This window comes from Callospermophilus lateralis, chromosome 6, assembly GCF_048772815.1.
Source record: "Callospermophilus lateralis isolate mCalLat2 chromosome 6, mCalLat2.hap1, whole genome shotgun sequence".
Lineage (NCBI taxonomy): Eukaryota > Metazoa > Chordata > Mammalia > Rodentia > Sciuridae > Callospermophilus > Callospermophilus lateralis.
The window spans coordinates 146,876,945-146,899,981 of NC_135310.1; the positions used below are offsets into that span (position 1 = coordinate 146,876,945).

The 23,037-nt window shown below is 37.8% G+C and overlaps 1 protein-coding gene across 1 annotated transcript in view; it reads right to left on the minus strand.

Moving 5' to 3' along the window:
* LOC143402207 (uncharacterized) overlaps positions 1-23,037 on the minus strand; it is a 290,523-nt gene that overhangs the window by 144,894 nt on the left and 122,592 nt on the right. The window contains exons 13-14 of the mRNA XM_076859608.1: positions 7,708-7,790; positions 1,328-1,452 (exon numbers count right to left, since the gene is read on the minus strand). Coding sequence (XP_076715723.1) covers positions 1,328-1,452; positions 7,708-7,790 — 208 coding nt within the window. The remainder of the gene's footprint in view (positions 1-1,327; positions 1,453-7,707; positions 7,791-23,037) is intronic.

The window sequence follows — 23,037 nt, forward strand, 5'->3', positions numbered from 1 at the left end:
CATTCGGCACGACGCAATTGATGACGAAAATGTACAAGGAGACTAGTTGGTGAGAGAGGGAGGCATGTAAATACCTTAAAAATAACATGAGGGTCCCATGTTCCCTGCAGCATTGTTCACAATAGCCAAGATATGGACGCAACACAAATGTTCATTGATGAATGAATGGTTAAAGAAATTTACTTGTCAATTAAAAAATGATTTTTAGAAATATAAGCATTGTCATGATTGAAGAGCACAGAAGCTTCTAAGCCAATGTGGAGCAGGGGTTGGTAACCATTTTTGGTAAACAGCCACATAGAAAATATTTTAAGCTTTGTGGGCTATACTGTCTTTGTTCCAACCTCTTGATTCTGCCACTGTAGGGGAAAACAGTCAATGATAATAAATAACTAAGTGGGCATGTGTGATTCCCATAAAACTTCTTTGACAAAAATGGAGGACAGGATTTGGCCCTGGGAGCTACCCTTGCTGCTCTTGGTCCCGACCCAGAGCACCATGGGAAGCTCCCTGGAAGAACATTACATAGGAGTGGCATTTTCAGGAGCAATTTGGAGCTGAAACTCTGGGATCCTTGGGAAACCCCCAGCCTTTTTAATTCTATGGGTAAAATCAGAATGACATTATAAGATTATATGCTCTGGACTCTAAAAGGTCATTCCTAAAGGGCAATTAGGGAGCCAAGTCACCAGAGAAAGAGTGGAGAATTGAGAAAATGCAGGAGTTGGGAACTGATTTAGCGTTTTCAAATAGCACCTAGAAGAATCATGAAAGCGTGGGCTCTGGGGCTCCTCCAAAGACCTGCTTCTCTTGGTCCAGAAAACAACTTACTGTCCCAAATTCATCTGTGGATTCTGCCCACGCCAGTGTTGCCAATTCTTTCCTGCAATCTTCCCTCTAAGACTTGGCTTAAACTTTAAAAAAATATATTTATTTTTTAGTTGAATACAATACCTTTATTTTGTTTATTTATTTTTATGTGGTGCTGAGGATCAGAACCCAAGTCCTCGCACGTGCAAGGCAAGCGCTCTACCGCTGAGCCACAACCCCAGCCCCTGGCTCAACCTTTTTTAGAGAACCTTACTTCTGTGTGTGCATGCGGCATTTTATGCAATTAAAAAAATACTCTTACTACATCATAATCGTGGTTTTTCCTCATTCACAACCCTCTTTGGGCTACAAACATTTCCAAGTCAGGATACATATTCTGTAGCCCAAACAGATGCACAATCATTTTTGTTGATTAAACAAATAATAAGAGAAAGAACAAAAACTCGTTTGATTCAGTGAATTTAAACTTAATTTTAAAAAGACAGGAGTTACTCACCAAACAGAAAATCGATGTTTTTCCAGTTCCTCCAAGTAAGATGTATCCTGTGAATCATCTGCAAGTTCTCCAGGTCTCCAAACAGTTGATTTTTCCTTCATAGAATGATCAGTTAGGCTATTTCCCTTGTTAGAGAAATTAATACATGAAAAAAAAAATGGACCCTTCCTCCGGCATGACATAGAGTCATTGATCATAAAAAAGCACAGTTAGCCATCAATCGTGCATTGAAATCAGTTCTCCCCACTCCAGATTTTTCTCACTAAATTCTTATCTCCACAGGGGCATAGCGCCGGGCATGTTCACTTTGGAATTAGCTCACGTGGAATGGCTTTCATAATTGTTAGGATCAAAAGCAATCAGAACCATAATCATGTTATTTGCATTTAGGAGTTTGAGTTGCAAGGAAAAGAAATGCAACTTGGACTATCTCCTAGCCAAAAAAAAAAAAAAAAAAATGTGTCTGAAGTAAGATTTGAATAGCTAGTTCAATAAAAAGCAAGGGAGACATCTGGGTTTCAGGAATATAGGAACCAAGAACTTCAGGAGTCCTCACCTCGGTTCTCTGCTTCAACCAATCACTGCATTCTAGCTTTATCACTAATAACCCTTGAGTCTCACAGTTTAGGACTCTTGACAACACAGATTTAAGCTCAGGACTTTGACCATGGCTGTGCAGCTAATTTATGAGAACTTAAGAGAACTGTGATTCATGATGATGGTTCCAGAAGATAGACTGAGCCCCTTGGTTCAACCATGGCTTCTTGGAAGACCCACTGTGGAAGGTATTGGGACAAAGAGAGCTAACAACCTAGAGGGCTCTCGATCCCTTTCCCCGCAAATCATATCAGCTTTTAGCTCTTTGCTAAATGGGGATCTCCCAGGAGATTTCATTGCAAAACGTTCATGAGAAAAAATAATTTGAAAAACCACAAGTCTAGAAAAGTAGAAAATTAGGTGCGGCTTGCATTTATAAGACAGTTATGTTAAAACTCTGCTTTCCTTTTTTTTTTTTTAACATGTTCTTAATTATCATTTGTAAGATGCCAAGTACTTGAAATTGCTTGAAATCAGTTCCTACAAGTTTCAGCACCACTCTGTAGTTGGAATATTTTGTAACTACAAAAGGTTGTTTTGGGTTGGCAGGATGCAGTAACCAGGAAGACCTTAGAGAGAGAGGCAGGTGATGTCGATGTGTCATCAAATCCCTAGTGAACACAATGAAACTGTTTCCTTTATTATGGAATTGATTGATTTGATTACCTTAAGAACAAAATCCACTTATGACAGCCATCAATTTGAAGTACCTGTCTTGGCGGTCCATTTTTATCTTTCTAAGTCTCTGTAGCTCTTATGACCATAAAAACATTGTGAATGTATAACTGATGTGATTCTGCAATTTGTATTTGGGGTAAAAATGGAAAAGCATAACTCACATGAATCAAATGTATGAAAGATGAAAAAAAAAAGAGCTATTGAAAAAAAAAAAAGCAGTTCTGATCAGATCATTCAGGGCTGGCATTTTGAAATAACTGCACCACTAACTAAATTTAAGAGTGCCAAAATTCTTGACAAAATATGAGAGCTTTGAATTATCTCACACACTTTTGTAGACATTTAAATTATGATTTGATAGCATTTCCTTATGAGTTGCTTACTTGACAGAATTGTTACTTGACAGAAAGTTGAAATGACTACCAAGAAATTACTACCATAAATTTGGTTTACCTACCATAGCTCCTGATCTGCTAAAATACAGGTGTTTCATGATAAAGTGCATCTCATTGCTTTCCATTTGGGTTAGTTTATGAATACCTATCCTTTTTTTTTTTCAAACTAAATTCGTGGTAGAAATGGGATGTATCATATTTCTTTGTGTCTTTCACAACACCTACTATGGCAACAAGCACATACTAGATGCTCAATAAATAACTGTTAGAGGTCATTTCAGTAAGTACTTACAGTACAACTTACAATGAACTTCACCTCCTGTTGCTAAGTCATGACAAAAAGTGCCTATGAATTCTAAAGCGCACCAAGATGTTGTGAACCTCTGTACTTTCTTTAAGGAATGTCTGAATGAATGCACTAAACATTTCTTCAAATGGGTATTTTGTAAATTAGTTCAAGAAATGGACCTTAAAATAAACAAAAATATGAATCAGAGTTTTGATTCCAAGAAGGAGGTAAATATGCACAGAGAAATTCCCAGATAAGTAGCAGGGTGTGTGAGCCTGGTCACTGGGCATTGTACCAATCTAAATAGTCATAAATAATGCTTTATCAGCCTGGGATTGCAGCTCAGTGGTAGAGTGCCTGCCTAGCATGCATGAGACATTGGGTTTGATCCTCATCACCACATAAAAATAAATAAATAAAATAAAGATATTATATCCATTTACAACTTAAAAAAATAAATAATGCTTTATCTACAATATTACCCAATATTTAAAACATAGAAAATAGACCCTCTGGCCTATACTGAAGTCAAAGACCATTATCATTAGAAAAGAGAGAGACAGAGACAGAGATTCTTCCAATAGCAATGTCTTTAGAAAGAGGAATACCTATACTTTAAAAGAGAAATTGATATGCCCATTTATTTTGGAACATCACATTTTATATTTCATGTCTATGGCTGCGCAGATCCTGACCTACTACAGAAATCAAGAATAAATATTTAAAGATAAATTGCTAAAATTAAAAATCTGATCTTCAATTTAATGGACCAAATACCTTGTGTGTGAAGATTGCTGTTCTAATACAGCATTGGTTGAGAAATAAGGAAGGGCCCCTCTTCCAAACACAATGCAAACTGAGGGGGAAAATTGGATTTTAAGGAATTTTGAAAACTTAAAATATTGGTTTTTGAAAAAGGTAGTCAGGTGATGGTCAGGATACACACATTCAAGTCTTCTTTACTACTTAGGAAAATTACATAGTTATGGTCCATAAGTTGAAGTTTTTTCATCTAAAAAACAAGGATAATAACTGTCTTAGACAAAATCATATGACTTTTATGAAAACTTGGATTTATATGTGTATTATGTGCTACATCATATTAATCCCATATGTAATACACGAATAGGTATATGTAAATCTTTACTATTATAATTTAATATAACTTATGTTTGTATATAATTTTTTTCATAGGGGCAAGGGGAAATAGCACTTAAAATGCTTTAGCATATTCAGGATATAAGTAGTATCCTGGCCCAGTTCATTATTCAGCATAGATGAGTGATTGAGCATTTAACATTGCTTTTTGTGCAATGTTATAGGGCTTCTGTGAAGTTGCTAGTTAGAACATGTTGCAGGAACTAGGTTTCAAAATTGTCTACGCTCCTGGCATTTAAACCTATTTAACTGTGTTACCTGGGAAGAAGAAAACTCAGCCCGCTATTGTGGTTCAGAGGATTTTGCCTGAGCTATGGAATCCTAGAGAAGGGTTAGGATGATGGAAGAGGTGGGTCTTTGTGGCAGAAAGAGACGGGCCAGTGACACCAGTCTAGTGGAGAGGCTTCAGTGTTGGCATAATTAAGGGCCACTTAGCAACAGCATCTCTCCCCCTTACAGGGTCTTTCTGCAGGTCTCTGGGAAGAACTGTTCACCTGCCCATCTGGCCTGACTGAAGACCAAGGGGATTGTTTTCATCAAAAGAGAAAGCCTTAGAAAAAAGGAAATGGTGAAGAAAGGGCTGAATCCTGGGGATTACAAATGCTTTTGAGCTGCCCGGGGAAGAACAGCAGGGAGGCCTGGCAGCTCTCATGCCAGCCCAGGTGATGCTCACCATCTTTTAAGAAGGCAAAGGAGGAAGGTTTGGGGTGGAGACCCTCTGCTAAGAGGCTGTGTTAACAAGATCACAGAACCTACGAGTCACAGGTAACAGCAACAAACACCAGGTGCCTCTCAAGTATCAAAGCAAATAAATATGACATCATGTTCTTTCCATTGCTGCAGTTATTTCCAGCCAAATTATAAAAGAAATCCAGCCTAAATCCTGAGAACCACCCGCAGGAAGCGTTCCCCCTCTTTTAAATTCACATCTGATGTGTTCACTGGAGAATTTTACAGGACAGGCTTTCCATTAACCACCCTTGGGAGAAAGCAAGCTGTGCTCGGCTGCAAAGCTTAGGGCTCACCATGTGAGACTCCTGGAAACCTCTTTGGTCTTCTGTTTGTGTCCCAGAGGACAATTAGCATCCCAGGCCACTTGGAACCGCAAATTCCTAGTTCTCTGGTCACTTAATACTCGAAAAACTGACGCTTTACTATTAAAATCCCACAGGAACCTCATTTTCCCACAGTCACTCAACAAATTGCCTAGGCCAGAATCTTTAATGTCAACTGAAGATGCAAACTAATTCCTGACACCATGAGAAGAGGAGAGGAAAAAAAAATTGAAATGCGTCAACTGAAGTAGTGTTGATTTTGAAGGGTGGTGAGTCCAGTCTTGGAAAGTGGTACCACAGGCCTTAGCTACAACACTGTCTGTCTGTCCTGTCTGTCTTCCCCCTGTACTGACATTACTGACAATATTCCCAACATACCCATGTTTCTCCTGCAAGTGGTTCAGATTCAAGACCTCTTCCCAATGCACCTGGCCCCCAGAGAGGAACTTACTCTCTGGAAAAACTCACCTGTCATTTGTGGAATGCAATGTTAAAAATAAAATGAAAAAAAGAATCTCAATTGGAACATGCAAACTCAGAAAATGTAGGGAAGAATTTTTAGGTTTTTGGAGAGATTATATTCACTCCCAATTTACCTACTTTCGCCTTTCTTTTGGTTCCAAAGTTTAAGGTCAATCATTAGTATGAGAATTTTGCAAACTATGTAAAAGGCAAGTATCAGATCCATAATGTCCTTTCTTTAGTTCTCATTAAGTATTTTATATGTTGTGCACTAAAAGGAGGTGAGCTATGTTTCAATTTTTTTTTCTTTTTCTTCTTGAAGATTGTCTCTTGGTTTTCACATCATAGCCTCTTAAGATTTTAGAAAACCAAGAGGTAGAAAACAAAGGCCTGGCTAAAAGGGGAGGAAAGGATTATTAAATGATCAATACAAACACAGGTTCTTGAGCCAGACAGTCTGGGTTCAAAGCCCAGGGATACTCTTATGAGCAACGTAATTTTGGCTAATTTAGTTCCTCTTCTATGTTTCACTTTTCTCACCTATAAAATGGAGATAATGATGATAATAGCAGCATCTACCCCATTCTTTGTTGTGAGAACAGGATGAGTCACTTGATGCAGGCCAAGAACATTTGCCAGCACTTTGTAATCCCCTAACACTCAGGAAATGTTGTCTCTCAATGTTACAAATCTCTGTAAACTTCTGACTCTTAAGCTTTCCTCATTAGCATACACACTGGGCTCCAGAACCAACGGCCAAGTGTCAATACTCCAAGTAGCCACCTGGACATTAAAAACTCTGTCATCTGTATGATTAGAGCATGGCCCATTATTTAGAGATGAAATTTAAAAGAGAGAGAGAGAGAGAGAGAGAGACTGACTGACTTAAAAGTCAGTCTTGAGACCATGAAAGTGGTCTCCATAGACCCATCCAGTCATGCATTTCTTAATGATAGGGGTATGTTCCAAGAAATACGTCACTAGATAATTTCATCATTGTTTAAACATCAGAGAGAAAACTTAGGCAATGACAGCTATGTACTAGTTGATAACAAAGTCTAAAAGAACCACCTCCATATATGTGGTCCAACACTGACCAAAACGTCTTTAAGCAATCTCTGACTCTATTTAGTCAGGAAAGTGGAGAATTAAGATAATCATTCATGTAACTTATAAAGGAAGGGATCAGGTAGAGTAGGCAACCCTTTTAACTCAAATCTCTAATGAGGCTAAATTTGCTGGATACTTAAAATTCAGCCAGTCAATCTAGGTAGAAAGAGATTTGGAAACAGTTAAGTATCTGAAAACTGGATTCGGTAATACCAGAAAAAATTAATTTAACCAATGATCTGCACCCCTAGGCAACTTAACTGATCAAAGTTTATCGAGATAGCTTCTACACAGACTTTGTGACCATCATGATTATGGCAAACAAATCACAGAAATGTGCTCATCCAGCACATTGTCTAATCCCTCTGTCCAAGCTAGAAAGAGTCTTGTAGACTGATTCACTTAACTAAAGTCTTCAATGGCTTAAAACAGTCTGATTTGGATGTAATAAAAATTTGCTGGCATGGCTGATTTCTCAGACGTCCGCCACTTGAGCATGGCCTGCACTTCAAAAACCTGCTTTGAAGACCAAATTACTTTCTACCTAGAAATATGTTTTAAGAAATCATAGTTAATAATCAGAGGCCGCTGTTTTCGTGAACCTTCTGAGGCCAACTTGTACAGCCTTCGTCTTACCTGAGAGCGTAATTCACGGTCTTCTTTTAAGAGACTGAGGTCACCGTCCGTTGGGCAGGGACCCATTTTATTAGTAAAGCTCCCTAGGGTTAAAGACAGAATAGGTGAAAAATATATAAATATATTGCAGATTTTCATGTCAGCTAATTTTCACTTGCTGCTGTTTCTGATCTGCTTTTCTACTTCATCCCGGTAGCATCCTTCATCCTCAGCTGTTTCTGGGATCCTGCTTTCAAAGGCACTTCCCTGAACTGCCTATTGGTGGTCCAGTGTGAAACCTTGCCATGATAATGCTTTGTCCTCGGCCTGCACCCAGAGCAACTTTAGTCACATCTTGCATGACCTGTCCACCATCAGGGGTCCTCAGTCTTGGCACTATTGGCATTTCGGACTAGACAATTCTCTGCTGTAGGGACTGACCTGTGCTTTGCTTGATATTATCCCTGGCCTCCACCCACCGAATGTCAATCTTAGCCTCTCTCTTTTTGCCCTTTCCCTCCAGTCATGGCAACCAAAAGACCCCAGACACTGCCAAATGTCCCCCGAGAGACAAAATATCCTCAGTCAAGATCACCCATCTCCTTGGTAAATTCTTTGCAAGACAACGTGTCTTGTTCATCTTTGGCGGACTCACCGGGCTTCCTCAATAAATGTTTCTTAAGTGAAAAATAAGTAAATAAATGCAGCCATCACTGAAGCAGGAATGTTACTATAGATGTGTCTCCTCAGTCATGGGCTGCACCTCTCCCTCAGTGACTCCATATGCCAAGACCTACTTCCCGGATCTTGGGACAGACATCTTGGTCTAGAGGCTGCTAGAGCTTGGAGAACCTCAGGATGCCACGGATTTGATGAGAGGATTGACCTGACCGTTTTCTTTTTATTTTATTTTTTTTCCCCAAAAGGAGACATGTATTGTAAGCAGTCAGAGCCTTATTTGTTATCTTCTTTTTTCCCTCCCAAGAATCAAACGTTGCCATTTCATGCCACTTGGAATGACGCCAGTGAACATTTTAAAATGAAATTTTCAACGATGTAAAATTCCGAGGCTATGGCTCCATGTCAACAAGTTTCAGAAACCTTTTTGTCGCCATAGAGGATTCCACCAGCCTCTTTCTCACCAGCCTTGGTATTTTATTTTATTACTTTATTTCAGTACTGGTAGCATTTTACCACTGAGCTATACTATACCCCCAGCCCTATTTTTTAAATTCTATTTTCATCTTATTTTATTTTACTTTGAGAAGGGGTCTCACTAACTTGTCTAGGCTGGCCTCAACTGTGTGATCCTCCTGACTCAGCCTGCCAAGCATCTGTCATCACAGACAGGCACCCGCAACCTAATTTCCCAGTCTTGGTCCTTGTGGCCCATTCACAGGGGCATCTTGAGCCTGCCCCCGTGGACTGTGAAAAACTAAAGGCAGACACCAAGAAACATCCTTAAGGGAAAGTCACATAGGCCAGGCACTGCTTCTTGGAAACCTGACTCTTTGAGGCAAGACCAGGTAAACCCCTTGGAGGACCATCTTTCCCTTCAATCTAAAAGATATTTTATTGGTAGTGAAATTGTTATAGTAAATATCAAGATGAGAATTAAAAAAATAAGATAAGGAAGATAAAATGGGGGAGGGAGTAGAAAAATATGTTTATTTGGATCTCAAAAATATCATTCTTTCTGAATTTTTATAATTTGCTTTCTCCTTGTATAATTGCAAGTTGAGATAACACATATGAAATAATAATAGGATAATTCACTTTTTAGTATTTCCTAAGAACCACACATATATTGTTGTCTATTTCACACACACACACACACACACACACACACACCCCACCCCAGTTAAAATAGTTATAATTACACCATTTTACAGATTTGGAAGTTGAGACTCAGATACATCAAAGAACTTCCCTCAAATCAGACATCTTATTAGTGAAAACTCTGAAATATAGTCCCAGTTTTATATGACCTCAAAGCCCATGCCTTTGATCTGTCTGTTGATTCCTGTTACAGAAGCCACACCCCGTTTTCTACAATATACATTTTTAAACATTGGGCAAGGTATTCATTTTCTATTGCTGCTGGAACAAAGTACCATAAATTTCTAGATTAGAGCAACATCCCTGTATTATCTCGAAAATTTGTGCTATCTCAGAATCTGCCCAGTTGTTTTCTCTACTTAAAAGTCTCACAAGGCGAAAATCAATATTTCAGTCAGGGCTTCAGTTCTCATCTGAGCCTTGGGGTCTTCTCCAGGGTCCTGGGTATTAGCAGCCCAATCTTGCTGTAGCATAATGTTATATAACCACTAAAATGAATAAGTTGTAGCTCCAATTTCTTCAAATACTGTGGAGTGGGAAAAGGATTTAGAAAGGCAGACCTGATACATGATCACTTTTTGTTCAATGAAGAGAAAACCTTTATAAATGCATTTTCTCAATATTTCCATGTGGCTCTCTCATCCCGGCATTCAGGTCAATAGCAGCAGGTCTCATTCTTTTCCTGCTCTGAATCTCTCCAATTTCTCTTCTGCCACCAGACCAAAAAAGCTCCTGCTTTTAAAGGATGAGATTCTGTTCACCCAGGTCGTCTCCCTCCAACCCCAGGTGGACTGTGAATAGCAGAGCTTAGACATCTTTTGGAAACCATCTTAGAAATTCTGCCTACCCATTGCAGTCTTTGACTTAATGAGATTTGATCCTCGTGTGTTAAAATGTAATAACACTGTCCATGATAATGTAATAAAGTCCCTTTATCAAAGAGGTAGACTCCTACAATTCTTTGTTTTTTCTTTGTTCTCATGTAAAATATTCTCTGCTCAAAATCCAACGTTTTTTTTGTAGATGGATAGAGGCATTTAATTATAATAGAATCATGCCACATGCTTTTCTGCCAACTTGTATTTTCATTCAATAAGGAATCATTGTCTCTATTAGACATTAAATATATATCTATCTTTCTTCTTTAAAATGACATTTTCATTTGCCTTGATTTCCCTTTGTTTCTTCTGTCAATCAGCTCAGCTCCTCTTCATTCATCCTGGTCCATATAAACCATTTGATTTTTCTCACACACATGTACACGTATGTATGAACACACGAACATGATCATTTGTAGATGTACTTTTCTTCATTGGACAAAAAAAAGAGATAATATGTTGTATATGCCTTCCTACATCCTTCCTCGGTATCTGATGAAATTCCCTTTCAGTGAATAATTACAGCTCTAATTTATTTTTTTGCAATGGCCACAGAATATAACATAATTGTGTTACAGTTGCAGCATAATTTAGGTCATCATTCCCTCCTAGTCAGTATTCACTTTTTTCTTCCTTTTAATTTTTTCCATCAAAAAAAAATGTCACAATAAAATCCTAATACCTGTGTCCATCCTTACTGATTTTATTCAAATGGAAAGATTTTCAGGGTGGAATGGTTGGGCCAAAGAGTTTGCCTATTTTTAATCTAGTAAGAGATTGCCAGAGTACTTTTTTTAAAAGTACATTTTGGACAAGTAACATATAAGAAAATCTATTTCCCTAAATGCTTGCCACAAATAAATTTTGAATTACTCGTTGCCGCTTTGAATTATTCATTTATCATATTATTAGATCATGATCAGAGATGGTGACAGTTATGGTCTGGATGTGAGATGTCCCCCTAAAACTCTTGTGTGAGTCAACACAGGAAAGTTCAGAGGTGAAACGACTGGGTTACAAGAGTTTTAATCTAATCATGCATTAATCCTCCAATAGAATCAGCTGTGTGGTGACTGCAGGCAGGTAGGGTGTGGCAGGAGGAGGTGGCTCTCTGGGGGCATGCCTTTGGGCTATGTATTTCATCCTTGTTGAGTGGGATTCTCTCTCTCTCTCTCTCTCTCTCTCTCTCTCCTTGCTGGTGCCATCTTCTCATCTGTTTTTCTCCACTTCACACTTCTGCCATGACTTTCTACCTTATCTCAGGCCCAGGCCCCTGAGCCCCAAAATACTCTGATTGTCTTTGTCAGGTCTGTTTTGGTCACAGTGATGAGAAAGCCGACTGAAACAGTGACCTCTGTTATTGATTATTTTTACATTATTATATTTTTATTATATTTTTTATTATTTATTATATTTATTATTATATTTTTTTCTATTAAACATGAAACCTTTGGTAGGTTTTATATTGAACAGCTGTTATTTGGCACATACAGGTTGCATCACTAATACTTCTCTGCCCTAAATTATGCCATTTATCATTATACCATGCTTCTCTTTTACTAGTTAGACCTTTAAAGACTCAAAGACCAGCTTGCCTGATGTTGACACTGCCTCTCCAACTTTACTTTTAATTTTCTGGTTTCCCCTGGATCATCCACAGGTGTTCTCCTTCTCTTTACCACTTTCTTCCATGTGTGTGCTGTAGGTCCTGTGTAACCAGACAGCTTGACAGTGTGTTTAACTAGAGGAATTGCCATATTATACAGATAATTTATTTTCGTTTTCTTTTGTGTTTATTTTCTACTTCCTCCTTTCCTTTTCTTCATGTTCCTGGTCAGCTGGAATTGATACTCATTTCTTTTTTTCATTCTCCTTTTTAATGTGTGTGTTCTGTTGGGCTTCTCCATCCAGTTCTGATTACTGTTTTTCCAGAACCCAGTTTCATATATAAAAGGGATAAATTCAGACACATAAGGCCAAATGCCAGGTTTTGACAAAGCAGTGAGAAAAGTCCCAAATGAGAGGACTTGTCAGAGAACAAGATAAGAAAACATCTGTCCAAGGAAGGAACGTAGGTGCCCCGCGGAAGAAGGGCTCAGCTTTAGGAAACCTGACAATTCCTGGAATCACCACACCACCAAACAAGTGAGAACTTCCTGCCTCTCCTCCCTGCCCCAGCCAGGTCCTAAAAAGACCTGCAGTGACAATTTGCAAGACAGACAAGAGATGGAAGCACTACACGCAGAAATAAAGAATGCAGCCAACTTCTGCCCTCCATTCTCAATGTTTAGGGCTGGGGAAACCGTGGACACGGAAAAGAGCCTAAAGATGTATTATTATCTCTATTATTATTATTATCTCAGTCTAGACAGGTGAATCAATAATTAAGACTGGAGGTGAGGTCTGAAAATGCTGACGGACTGTTGGTTCCCAACAAACTCCCTCCATCCTGACACCACCTCTCCACTTCAACTGCACCATGTGCTTTGGTAAAGGGCACAGGCATGGGCAAGGGCTATCTGGAACCTTCTGGATCAGATGACAATGTCACTAGCAACATTACTATTGCACCCCATGAATTACCCCTGGCTAAATCCAGACCACTTGAATCCAATCAGTATTCTTTATGCAAATTATTGAGCTAAATTTTACATAAATTAAAATATGCACCTTTCCTATGTGTAGTTCAATGAGTTTTAACAATTACATGCACATGCGTAACTTCCCTCACAAGTAAAACAAAAAAAACAAAACATTTTTCTGTCATGTGAAAAAATTTCCTGCATTCTCTTTGCAGTCAATCTCCCTGTTCATACCCTACCCCCTACACACACATGCATGCCCACACATGAACACACACACTCTCTGAGTAAACACTGGTATAATTTCTATCAGTATGGATTAGAATTCTGTTACAGTATTTCACATGTGTGGAACGATGTAGGATTTGCTGTCATGTTCTGGCTTCTTCCACTCAGAACACTGTGTTGAGATTCATCTGTGTTATTGATTGCCTGAGAAATTTGTTATTTTTTACTGAGTGGATATTCCCCTTTATGGAATGAAAGTCAATTTATTAATTTCCATCATGCATTAGTCTGCCAAAGTTTTACTGTTGTGAGTATGAAGGCTACGATGAGGTATGTCCATGCCTTCTTATGGACATACATTTTCACATCTCTAGGATAAACATAGAAGAGTAGAATCACTGATTCATTTGATAAGTGTTTGTCATTTGATAAGTTTATTAAAAAATAATTTGTCAGGCACAGTGCCACATTCCACTGTCCCATTTTCAAACACAGCCACCTCCATCTTGGGGCTCCACCACCACCTTCATTGCCACCTCAGGATGTAGCAGACTTCACCTTGAGACACCAACCAGGAATTGTAGACACATCATCAGGATTCCTATGGATTTGGTTGCACTTGGGTGTGCTAGCAGCCACCACCTTGCTGTAGAGGCAGGAGAGAGCCAGGCTCTCCCCAGCTCCATGAGTCCTCAAGTGCACAGGGACCGACAGGGCTAGCTACAGCAGGGTCAGAGATAGGAAGGAGGTATGAGGGCATCTTGCTCTTGGTTCACCCAGGCAGCAGTCCGGCACCAACTAGGTTCCCAGGACCCACTTGAGCCACACTTGCTGGGCCCTGGCACCAACCTGGTCTCTGGCATCAGCTGGTCCCTAACTGCCTCCCCAGTCCAGCATTCACCAATCCCCTAGTCCCACCAAGTCCAGCATCAGTCTGACATCCAACAGGGCCCTCTGGCTCCCCAATCCCCAGTCTCTCAATCCATCCTTGACCACCAACCCAGCCCAATACTCACAGCTACATGGCCAACCCACAGCTCTCAGCACCTAGACTTGATCTGCCCAATGCAGAATAGCTCTTCGTAACAAGCACATAGGTCCTGGCACTTGGCCCTCAGAACCTCCTGGGAGAGAAGTACCTGATATCATAATCAGAGCTATTTGGTTTAAAACTGTACATTGTTTGCATTGGGTGCTGTTAATATTGATCTCCCCATTAAAGGAGAGATACTGGAAACCTTCAGGGACATTACAAGTCTACAGAGAAAAAACTGTACTGCCTCAGAACCACATTGCTAGATGGGAAGAGACATGAACAACATGAAAAAACAAAAGAACAAAGTGCCCCAAACAAACCAAGATGTTCCAATAATAGAATCCATTGACAACACAGTAGAAGAAATGTTAGAGAAAGAATTCAGAATATACATAATTAAATTGATCCTTGACATAAAGGATGACATAAAGGAGTGAAAACAGAGATAAATTTCAGGAGGTGAAATATCACTTCAATAAAGAGATAGAAATTATGAAAAGAAATCAAGCAGAAATCCTCAAAATGAAGAAATCATAAAACAAATTAAAAATTCAATGGAAGTATCATCAACAAACTAGACCACATGGAAGAAAGAACCTCAGGCAATGAAGACAACATATATAATCTTGAAAACACACAGAAGACAGAAAGAAACCATGAACAGAACTTACAAGAATTATGGTATAAAAGGAAATGACCAACTTTAAGATTTATCAGGATAGAGGAAGGTGCAGAGATACAAACCAAAGGAATGCACAATCTTTCCAATAAAATAAAATCAGAAAATTTCCCACACCTGAAGAATGAAATGGAAAATCAAATACAAGAGGCTTACAGGACCCCAAATGTACAAAATTACAACAGACTAACACCGAATTACATTATAATTAAAATAACTAATATTCAGAATAAGGATAGAATTTTAAAGACTGCAAGAGAAAAATAGGAGATTACATATGGGGGAATCCCCTTTGGATCGCAGCAGATTTCTCAATCCTAGACTCTCAAAGCTAGAAAGTCCTGGAACAACATATAGCAAGCTCTGAAAGAAAATTAATGCTAACCAAGACTTTTATACCCAGAAAAATTAAACTTCAGATTTGAAAATGAAATAAAAACCTTCCATGGTAAACAAAAGTTAAAAGAATTCACAACTAGAAAGCCTGTATTACAAAACATTCTCAGCAAAATATGACATGTCCTCCCAGTTCCCACACCCCGTCTTTTGAGCTGCTATTGTTTTGTCTGTTATCTGTATGTGTTTTCTAACCCCACTTTAAAATATCATTTTTTAAATTTTAAAATTAATGCTTTAAAAATAATTTATATCAACAAAAGTATTAGAAATATTGGTCTTTCAGATTTATAAATGTATTGGCCAATCTTGGCCTTCCTCCATTCCCCTCTATAGACCATCTTGTATCATTTTCCTTCAACTTAAAGAACATTCTTTAGCCTTTTTCTAATAGTGCCAGTCTGCTGGAGAAAAATTCTTTCAGGTTTCTTTCATCTGAAAATGTCTTTATTTCATCCTCAATTTCATAGACTATTTTGGCTAGATTCAAAATTCTGTATTGGCACATTTTTTTAATCATTTTGCTGGTTTCTGGTCCCTCATTTTAAAAAAAAATAGTATCAGTTGTTTTTTATAGCTTGCTTCCTTAACTATAGAATATTTTTTCCTTCTTCCTACTTTCATGATTTTCACTTTACCTTGGGTGTTCTGGTTTGACTAAGGTATCCCTACATGTGGTTTTCCTTGTATTTGTTCTTTTCAGGTTTACTGAGAGCTTTCAACCTACAAGTCAATGTATTTTATTGAACTTGGGAATCTTTCAGTCATTATTTTTAAATATATATTTCTTCCATCTTCTTACTCTTATCATTCTAAGTCTCTCATTGCAGGGATATCAAACCATGTGATACTACCTCACAGATCTCTATATCCCTGTTCATTTTTGTCATCCTTATCTTTGCTTTGCTTTATATTGGCTAATTTCTATTGTACCTGTCTTATTTCCTCTGCATTTGTTTTATTATTAAGTCTGTCCAATGACTTTCTCATTTAATCTTTGGATTTTCAATTTTGTCTCTGAAATGTCCCAGTAATTCATTTCGTGTAGAGCACATTCCCTTTTGATTGTTTGAAAGCATTTTCTTTAAAATTTTAATACATTTAGATTGAATATTTTAATAACTTTACCTGATAAATTTAATAACTGAATTATTTAGGGATTATTTTAATCCACTTTCCCATTTTTTAAAAAATATATTTTATATTTTATGGTTTGCATATGTGTGTATTAATTGTAAATTATATAACAGACATTGTAGAAGACTCTGGATTCTGTTATTTTCCTCTGAAAGGTGTTGATGATCTGATGAGTTTTCTAATAGCCAATTCACTACCCACGCATAATGAATCATCAAGCAGTTGTTTAAAATTATGTTTTTTTATTCAAACAAATGTCCAGAAATATTTTTGATGAATTAATAAAAACATATAGCAGTTCACTTATTGGCTTGTCTCTTTAAACTTGTGTGGGCTTGCATTTATATTTTATTACAGTAGATCTATGAAGGGGGAAAATCTGAAGTTTCCAAAGTGTTTACACTTGTTACAACTCATAGAACTCAACTCCTTCTGCTTATCTCATAGAGGCTTATTTTAGGCTTTCTTTAGATTCGGAATAAGACACTCCAGAGTATGGTGGGTATTCCTAACATGAAGACATTTGGTGCCTCAGTTTTCGGTGTAAATCAGTAATGAGGTGTCAGCCAATGTCTCCTGGCTGGAGTTGAACTCCACTGCAGTTCAATCCCTAGTATTTCAGCCACTCAGGGTAGCCACTTAGCAAAGCTTCAATGATTCCACCATTCCTATGGACAGAAGAACTCCCAGTTGAGGATTCTAGGGCCATCTCTCTGTGGACATCTCCCTGCACTCGGTTCTACTCTGCAGACACCAGCTGCTGCAGCTGCCCTGGGCACTGAACTGCGTTCCCAACTCTGTGGGGATCTCTCTGCTTGGACCCCACTTCCCTGCCTCACGGTTGGAATAGGTGTCCAGGTGGAAGGCCGCTGTTCACCTTAGAGGACTTTCTCCTAAGTTTTTCTTCTCTCAAGGATCATAGCCTTACATTTCCTGATACTAGTGCCCCCCACGGTGACTCCATTCATTCTTTCCAGTTTAAAGGTTGATGATAGCAAAAAAGCTAGTACAGTACCGGTTATTCTGCCATAGTCAAAACCAGAAGTGGCAATAGTGTTCGATGCTTTAATTAATACATTGAAATTAATACATGAATCTTTCATGGGCTAACTACCATCCTAGGTATATGCTAGTAATACAGATGTAGGTTAGTTATTTTGAAAGCTCATTACTTTATGGAACTGCAGGTAGTTATTTAACTATCAGATCCCTTTATAATGAGAAAAAGATAAAATATTTACAAATAATATTAACCTGTTAATGGTTTTTGAGTATGTCACCTGGTGTAACCAGAAAAACTAGATTAAATAATCCTATTTTTAATAATACATGAGGTACACAAAGAAAACACTTGTCAAAATTGTATAATGTTACAGTACCCTATCTCTATATAAATGCATATGTTTATAAAAGTGTATTTTCCCTGTGTTGTGCTAATCTTCTTTACTTGGCATATTTTTAATGGTTTTTCCAAATGACCTTTGCAAAATTAATCAAGAATCTGACACTGTCCTTTGGAGAAATACAAAGAAAGAATGCTGCTTATAATAACTTTGCATGGAAAACAGCCGGAAAATGACAAAACAGAGAAAACATTAACACTGAAAGAAAAATTAAAGCTGGAAAATGAAGCTAACTGAGAAAATGCTGCCTTTTTTGTCAGTAATATTTTTTTTTTGTTTTTATTACTTGAGATCAGATATATTTTTCAAAACAATTTGCTAAGTAAGACGTACCACATTTTCTCAAGTGCTCCTAACGGTGAGAGGCATCTCAAATTAAAGATTAATAAAATGTACAGAAAATGTGTGTAAAAGAATATAAATACAAAGAACCTAGAAAAAAATGTCTGCAATTAAACAAGATGGAAATCTAAAAAGAAATTAAATTTAGTTGTAATACATTTCCTATTCTTTTCTTTGAGAAAATTACCACTGAAGTGAAGCAGTTTTTTTTCCCCCCTGTAATTTAAATGTTAAGCTGCCAGATGTGTGTCTCATGCTTGAAGAGTCGAAGCTTTGCATTATTTAGCATATTAAGAATCACAGAATTTTAAAAAGGGCTCCTTTATTGCCTGGAGGTTCCAATTAAGTAAACCTTAGCCTGGTACATTTAAAACTTGCAATACAAGAGATTGTGCTCCTCCTCCCCCTCCCCCCCAATGTCATCAAGTTACATCTATATAATAAATACAGAAAATCTTGAAGATGATATAATTTTTCTTTTGCTCGAGGAATTAAACCTATCTGTTATTTTAAGAAGTTTTTAATAGAGGCCAGCAATCTAGAAGACAACTAAGGATTCAAAAATACTTTTTTAATCATTGCAAGTTGCTTCTCCTATTTATACCGGAGAATGTAGATTTCACAAAAGCGGTTTTGGCCTATCGATCTTATTTCTTCTTCTGTATTCTCTTGCTTCCACTGTGGTCCTCACTGTTCTCTTGTGAGCAAGGCAATTCTAAGAAGCACCAAGAAGGACATCATTTTTGGATGGGTGTTATGTTTTTGTGTGTTCCTAGGTGTTTGTCTGTAAAATATCTGATCACACAACACTAATTAGCTGCCCTTTCAGCAGTTTTGTGGAAAGAGTTTCCACAGCTAAACTGAAAAACCCTAATCAAATGGAAGTTCTGGAGGCACACAACGTTCATAAATCATACCCTTAAGTACAGCTATTTTTGCCATTTTAGAAAATGTCAAAAGTGTCAACTCTGTCCAAATATACCGCTTAACAGTGACTATTTTAGTAAATTGACTTGAAATGCATTCAGCTAACTGACAGTTAGAAGCACATAATCTAGTTCACAGTACAAATGAACAGTTTAAAGGCCAAAATAAGCACCAAACTACAAATTCTCAATAACATGTGACAGTGTCCATATCTGCCACCACAGACCAAAATCTTAGTATTAATATGTTTATCTACATCAGAACTACTTGCTCAAAATTTTTGAAATCTGCTTTTTTATATCCATTTTTCTGGTTAAGAAACCCAAAACTGGTTAACCACATTTAAAAGTATGGTCAAATATCTAATGGAAAAGACTGACAGTGAAGAAGCTAAAAATTACACATATACAAATAGTAAGTTAATAACATTCTGTGCTAGTGGCATGATTTGACCCAATGAATGGCGATTTCATGGATGCTGCAAATATGAACAGATGAATATTTAATATAATATCAAGAAATAAGAAATTCTCTTACTTTGTTTTTGTAGGAAAAGCAAATATAAATCAATATACAAAAATATAATTTTTGCCAAATTATTCTAAAATGAGAGCTTAAGCCCAAAGTGTTTAGTAAAAAGGTAATATATTTCTAATATTTGATGAACTGGTTTCCTAGAAACATTAAATAGCTTAAATATTTAATATTCAGGAATATGTTAACATAGTGCCACAAAGACATCCCTACATTCAATCTGTTTAAATCATTAGGCTACAACCTTTTCACATGGGTCCTCAAGCCATGGCACAAGCCACGGCCAAGGTCCTTCCTACCCCTTGTGAATATCAACAGCTAATTGATAGAGAATAATACATCATGATTATACAATATTATTCAGTTCATGTAGACATTTGCTTATGTTAGTTATTTAATTCAAGTTATTCTGATTAACATTACGGCCAGTACAGACTGCAAACATTTCTGCCACAATATTAATCCAGTAGCAATCTCTGTTTACATTCATAAGATAAAAAATATAGAGATTTCATTAATGCATACTTTGCCTAATAAAATAGTATTACAGTGTAAGAACAGGAATATATTTGGTTCTTCCCAAGAATAATCTTTAAACATTGCCCATTTCTGCGAAACATAAGATTCTATCCTTTTATGAAGACCAGCTTCTTTTCCCCCTTACTTTTAAAAATATTAAACTCTTCATCTTAAGCACAATGAAAGAACCCAGAAATTTTAATATGCTGCTCATGAGTTTCCCTAGTTATCATCAATTAACACTTCCACTGAACTTAGAACATCCAAAGCTATTTGGAATAAGAAATGAATTTACCCACTAGTGAGTGAGTCCCTTTTGCTGAGAGAAAATTACAGAGAAGAATACAGGGAATCTTTCCCTAATGCCACAATTAAGCAGGGTGCAGACATAATCAAGTGTGTCTCTAATGTTATGGGAATCAACTCAATAACACAGGAATGATTTCATGAGCACTTACTATGTTTGACACTTTGTGTAAGTATTACTAACACTCAGGTGGGGCCTGTATCTCCCATTCACAGGTGAAGAAACAGTGACATTCAGGAACTTCACAAAGGACATTAAATAACAGAATCAAGATCTGAATTTAAGCCATTTTGTTTCTTTCGTCCAGATTCTTTTCCACCACTGCCTCTGCACTTTTCTAAATTCTGTTGATCCTTTTTTGCACATTTCTAGCAGGAAGACAGCAATTAGTGCCACAGGATGATGATCTTCAAGTAAAACTCACTCACACACAAAAAGAATGCACCCCAAACTGTGACTCAACAAACTAACTCCAGACATCTTGCTCTCTGTGCTACAGAAAAGAAAAATAATGAATAATATAACTGTTCAGAAAATAATAATAGCCAACATCACTGAATTCATACTGCCTACCACAATTTATTGCTGTCAGTCTCAAATTAGCTACTAATTCTAAACTCTTATCCACAAAATTGTTTTAAAACACTTTGGCAAATAATAAAATTTTTTCAATTTAATTCTTATCTCCTTGATTGAAGACATTATGCTAAGTCAATAAGCCAAATACTATTGATGATTCTTATATGAGGTACCTACAGTAAGCCAATCAGAGACAGAGAGCATAATAGAGGGTATCAGGCTGGGGATGTAGTTCAGTGGTAGAGTAATTGTTTGCATGCCTAAAGCCTTGGGTTCAGTCCCCAGTACCACACACACAAAAGTTACCAGGGTCTGGAGAAAGGATAATGGGAAGTTATTGCTTATGTGTGTAGTGTTTCAATTTTGCAAGATGAAAAGTTCCAGAGATGGATGGTTGCATAGCGATGTGAATACATGTAACGTCACTGGACATACACTAAACCATGGTTAAAATCTAAGTTTTATATTGTTCCTATTTTAACACTATTATTAATTTTTACTTCCATATTTCTCAAGCCTTGAATGAAGAGACTTTTAAAATGCCGAGAGACAAAATAAAAGCAAACAGAAAACAACAGGAAGATCCCAGGTAGGAAAAGATGGTGGCATAAACTCGATTCTCTCTGCCCTCACTCTATACAGCTGTAAAACCTGGAGATAATTCAAGGGGCAGCCACAGGAGAATTCTGAGAGGTGTAAAGAGATTGGCAAAGTGATCCAAAACCCTGGACCAGGGCAACAACACAGGACTGAGCATCTTCCACTCACCCATGCCATCCGACCTAAGAAATCTTTGAAAGTTGGCACTTCCCAGCCTCATCTGACCAGCAGACAGTGGTCCAAGCAGGCTCGATCATCCTTCTATAGAAGTTGATGTGACACCACCTGGTCAGTCCCACAGTTCCTTCAAGAGAGATAGCCCAGGAGCCTGATGACATAAACCTGGGGAAGAAGCACTCTGCTTTTCTACCACTGGAGATATCTTTGTTTCAGACTCCCCAGGAAGCCAAAGGGCACCAGCAGATGGATCCTATTGCAAGTGCCTGACCCAGGCAACATCTCAACATCCTGAGACCAGAGACTGCCTACCCCACCCAACGGGCAGCAGGGGACACAACTGTGGACGCTCTTCTGTTTCTCAGGCATTCCCAGCAGCATCCCACTGGCAATTCCAGAAGCATAAATCCAGTCTTGAAGACTAAAGCAGTTCAATACCTTTCAAGTGCTAAAGAAAGAAAGTTGCCAACCATGAACTCTATATCCAAGACCATCCTTCAAGAATGAAGGGAAAGCCAGGCACGCTGGCACATGGCTGTAATCCCAGCAGCTCGGGAGGCTGAGGCAGGAGGATTGCAAGTTCAAAGCCAGCCTCAGCAACTTGGTGAGGCCTGAAGCAACTTAGTGGGACCCTGTCTCAAAATAAAATATACAAAAAGGAGATGTGGAGATGTGTCTTAGTGTAATGCATCCCTGGGTTATATTTAAGGGAAAAATATATTCTCAGATTTAAAAAGAAAAAAATGGGTACAATAATTGTTGTTGCCAGATCTACCCTTAAAGAATGACTGAAAAAAGTTCCTCAAACAGGAGGGAAATAGTAAAGGAAGGAATCTTGGGGCATCCAAAAGGAAAAAGAAAAAAAAAAAGAGCATCAAATGTTACTATCTAAAAATGATTTTAAAAATCAAATTAGAAGGACTGGGAAAGAACTTTAAATGGAACATGTTACTCCAGAAAATGATGTTCATGCTAAGTGAAATAAGATGATCCCCCAAACCAAAGCCAAATGTTCTCTCTGATTTGTGGATGTTAACCCACAACAAGGGAGGGTGGGGAGAATAGAAATTCACTGGATTAGACAACGAGGAATGAAGGGAGGCAGGAGAGGAATAGGAAAGATGATAGAATTAACTGGTCATCACTTTCCTGGCCTTGTGTTTGCATACACGAGCAGGGAAATCCCAC